This window comes from Perca flavescens, chromosome 6 (genome assembly GCF_004354835.1).
Source record: "Perca flavescens isolate YP-PL-M2 chromosome 6, PFLA_1.0, whole genome shotgun sequence".
NCBI classification, from domain to species: domain Eukaryota; kingdom Metazoa; phylum Chordata; class Actinopteri; order Perciformes; family Percidae; genus Perca; species Perca flavescens.
Window position 1 is genome coordinate 2,453,814 of NC_041336.1, and position 5,000 is coordinate 2,458,813.

Genomic DNA, 5,000 nt, shown 5'->3' on the forward strand with positions numbered 1-5,000 from the left:
ACATTGCTGCATGTTACGCTAGTTAACACTACACTCAACCGCAAGTAACGTTAGCCTATCGTTAGATAGCAGCTGGAGTAAACAGCTAAAATGCTGACAGCTAAACGGTGTAAAAGTGTGTCTGTATTTCACTGGAGAGGAACATATGACAGTGTGCCGCTGCTGTTGTCGGAAAAACACAGATGTTGCGTTCACTTGAAATTCGCCCCGCCAGCGTCGTGCTGCATTCAAAGTTGTTGTAAAATACCCTTTTCCTATCCAGTGGTTGTTTTGTCGTTTAACAGGAACTTACTGGTGAAATAAGTTATTGTTATAAGTTATTGTTGTTACATTTTTAATAAATCATTTAATTTTGCCTTAGTAATAAACAAGCCGTTCTATAATGTCGGGTTTTTTGCTCCTTTTTGAAAAAAATATGCAGATTAAATATCAGGTAAAAATCAACTGTAAAGTAGCTACACCTTTTTAAAAGGATCCTTTTGGTAAATCAGCCTCTGCCGGGTAGAAATTGATGAAATTGTATAAAAAAAACACCAACATTTAGTGGCAAAATCCATTGTTATGTCTACAAAATTATTTTAGATAAAGTAGAAGTTCAAGTCACCACTACCTCTGGTCAAAATATTGACTTAGTATCTCAGAATATAAACTAAGAATTTCAAAGTAATGAGAAAATGTCAAATATTGACTTAAAATCTCAATATATTGGCTTAGTATCTCAATATATTGATTTATCTCAAAATATTGACTTAGTATGTAAATATATTGACTTAATATCTCACTATATTGACTTAATATCTCACTATATTGTTCAGTATCTCAATATATTGATTTATCTCAAAATATTGACTTAGTATCTAAATATATTGACTTATCTCAAAATATTGACTTATTATCTCAATATATTGACTTAATATCTCACTATATTGGTTTAGTATCTCAATATATTGGTTAAGTATCTCAATATATTGATTTAACTCAAAATATTGACTTAGTATCTCAATATATTGACTTAGTAACTCAGAATATTGACAAAGAATCTCAAACCAATAAGAACATTTAAAATATTGACTTACAGTCTCTATATATTGACTCAATATCTCAAAGTATCGACTTAGTATCTCAATATATTGACTAAGTAACTTAGAATATTGACTAGGAATCTGAAAATAATGACAAACTTTAAAATACTGACTTAGAATCTCAATATATTAACTTATGCACACCGGCGTGCAACATATTACTTTGTATTATGGAGTCTGGAGATCCTTTTTTCTTGTTGAAGGGGAAATCTATTGTTGGGACACGTTTGTTTCTACTGTTTCAACTGAATTTTATTAATGCTGATAGTGTTTGGATGCTTTCATCGGTTTGGTCGAATTCTGCATTAGCAAAACACAATTTTTTTTTTTATAAAATGATGAATCTTTACCCGGACAAGTGACTTTTATGCATGGACAAGTGAAACGTAAATGTACTTGTCAAAAGTTAATGTCAAGCCCTGATTAATACCATTAATATCATATCGCAGCAAACGCTGTCTGCGTGAAGTTTAAAAAAACTGTAACTACACTTGAAACCAACCGTGACTCTCTGTGACTTCAACAAAACTGCAGTTTACTCCGTATGTGTGTGTGTGTGTGTGTGTGTGTGTGTGTGTGTGTGTGTGTGTGTGTGTGTGTGTGTGTGTGTGTGTGTGTGTGTGTGTGTGTGTGTGTGTGTGTGTGTGTGTGTGTGTGTGTGTGTGTGTGTGTGTGTGTGTGTGTGTGTGTGTGTGGATGGAGCTCCCCTCTGTGTCAATATGCAGAGAGTACAGATAACCTTGCGCTTACGCGCTCAGACACTTTTGGAAGCGAAATTTGGCACCAAAATATAAAAAGAATTCGATACTCATAGGATTGGAGTATTTTTTTCGATACCATAAAAGTATCAATGTTCGGTACCCAGCCCTATGCTCATATAGCAGAAGCTGATTGGTCTTGTATATAAATGTAAATATGTATAGTGCAGAATGTTGTCCAGTCATCATGTTACAGAAGCTGATTGGTCTTGTATATAAATGTAAATATGTATAGTGCAGAATGTTGTCCAGTCATCATGTTACAGAAGCTGATTGGTCTTGTATATAAATGTAAATATGTATAGTGCAGAATGTTGTCCAGTCATCATGTTACAGAAGCTGATTGGTCTTGTATATAAATGTAAATATGTATAGTGCAGAATGTTGTCCAGTCATCATGTTACAGAAGCTGATTGGTCTTGTATATAAATGTAAATATGTATAGTGCAGAATGTTGTCCAGTCATCATGTTACAGAAGCTGATTGGTCTTGTATATAAATGTGATTCTGTGTCTCTGTTTTCTCTGAAGGTGTGGCTGCTCTGTGACTCCAAGTCCGGCTACTGTCACCGCTTCTTCATCCAGGCCGGGGAGAAGGAGAGCCGGGCGCCACCACAACCACTGCCGCCACCACCGGACGCCAGCGTGGCGGCGGCGGGCTTCAGCGTGGTGCCGGCCCTGGTGGAGAAGCTGCAGAACAAACACCACCAGCTGTTCCTGTCCAGCTCGCTGGCCTCGGCCCCGCTGCTGCGGAGGCTTCTGGAGCAGCAGATCTACGCCTGCAGCTCCTTCCCTCCGCCCAGCGCCATCCTGCCGCGGGCGCTGTGGGAGGAGGGCGGCGAGCTGCTCCGACCCGGAGACTTCCTGCAGCGCCGCTGTGGCCCGCTGCTCGCCACCCGCTGGAGGGACGCCAAGGAGATGGGCTGCCTGTCCACCAACGCACTGCCAGGTCACTGGCACCAACTGCTTTCTACATTTATTTTTCTGTCGCTTCAAAAGAGGGAAAGTCTGTCTGTCTCTCTGTCTGTCTGTGTCTCTCTCTCTGCCTGTCTGTCTCTCAATTCAATTTGCTTTATTGGCATGAACAAAGAGAACATGTTGTTGCCAAAGCAGTTTACAGAAAATACATATAGTACATATCACATATTAAATACATATAGTACATATTAAATACGTAATAGCACATTTCACATATTAAATACGTTATAGTACATATCACATTAAATACGTAATAGTACATATCCCATATTAAATACATATAGTACATATCCCATATTAAATACATACAGTACATATCACATATTAAATACATATAGTACATATCACATTAAATACGTAATAGTACATATCACATATTAAATACATACAGTACATATCACATATTAAATACATACAGTACATATCACATATTAAATACATATAGTACATATCACATATTAAATACATATAGTACATATTAAATACATATAGTACATATTAAATACATATCACATATTAAATACATATAGTACATATCGCATATTAAATACATATAGTACATATCGCATATTAAATACATATAGTACATATCACATATTAAATACATATAGTACATATCACACATACATACAGTACATATCACATATTAAATACATACAGTACATATCACATATTAAATACTTATATAGTACATATCACATATTAAATACATACAGTAGGTGTCACATATATTCTATACAGTGTCATAAACATACAACATACTACATTACAAAACAATTACATAACACAATGTAATACTTAACAGGTTTGTATAATCTTATAGTGGTGAGTCCCTCAGGTTGTGGCAGGCAGATCCATATTTAGCTGCCAGCCTCTCTGTGTGCATGTTCATTATTATTATTAATAATAATAATAATAATTATGATGATGACTATGATAATAATAACAATAATGATGATGATGATAATAATGATGATGATGATGATAATAATAATGATGATAATAATGATAATAATAATGATAATAATGATGATAATAATAATAACAGTAATAATGATGATAATAATGATAATAATGATGATAATAATAATAATAACAATAATAATGATGATGATAATGATAATAATGATGATGATAATGATAATAATGATGATAATAATGATAATAATAATGATGATAATAATAATAATAACAATAATAATGATGATGATAATGATAATAATGATGATAATAATATTAATAATATGAATGAATGTGTGTGTCTAGGTGAAGCAGACACCGTGTGGCGGAGGTCTCAGACCAAAGTGGGCGGGCTGGACCCCATCGACCGGCCAATGGCGTTCCGGCTGCTGCAGGAGAACATGCGCGGCGTGGACATCTGCAAACAGCTGCTGGCGTGCAACCCCCTGGGGGGCGTGCCGCTGGACCGCCACTGGAGACGCCTGTTCTGGTTCCTGGTCAACCTGAGCATCGTCAACGCCTTCATCGTGCTGCGAGAGAGCCGCAAGGAGAACCCTCCAGCCTGGGTCACAGATGGGCTCTTCACCCAGGTAATCTATTACTCTACTACTCTATTACTCTATTACACCACTCACAGAGACACCCTGGGTCACAGATCGGCTCTTCACCCAGGTAATCTATTACTCTACTACTCTATTACTCTATTACACCACTCACAGAGACACCCTGGGTCACAGATCGGCTCTTCACCCAGGTAATCTATTACTCTACTACTCTACTACTCTATTACTCGATTACTCTACTACTTTACTACTCTATTACTCTACTACTCTATTACTCTACTATATTACTCTATTACACCACTCATAGAGACACCCTGGGTCACAGATGGGCTCTTCACCCTGGTAATCTATTACTCTATTATGTAATCTATTACCCTATTACATTCACTCAGGTAATCTATTACATTCACTCAGGTAATCTATTACATTCACTCAGGTAATCTACATTCAGGTAATCTCTTTGGCCATCAGCTGTGCTCTCTACCATCAGCTGTGCTCTCTACCATCAGCTGTGTGCTCTACCATCAGCTGTGCTCTATACCATCAGCTGTGCTCTCTACCATCAGCTGTGCTCTCTACCATCAGCTGTGCGCTCTACCATAAGCTGTGCGCTCTACCATCAGTTGTGCTCTCTACCATCAGCTGTGCGCTCTACCATCA

The 5,000-nt window shown here is 37.1% G+C and overlaps 1 protein-coding gene across 3 annotated transcripts in view; it reads left to right on the forward strand.

The window, feature by feature from the left end:
• pogzb (pogo transposable element derived with ZNF domain b) overlaps positions 1-5,000 on the forward strand; it is a 47,287-nt gene that overhangs the window by 28,240 nt on the left and 14,047 nt on the right. For all 3 annotated transcript variants that reach the window (XM_028581657.1, XM_028581656.1, XM_028581658.1), the window contains 2 exons: positions 2,371-2,788; positions 4,084-4,367. In XM_028581657.1, the coding sequence (XP_028437458.1) occupies positions 2,371-2,788; positions 4,084-4,367 (702 nt within the window). The remainder of the gene's footprint in view (positions 1-2,370; positions 2,789-4,083; positions 4,368-5,000) is intronic.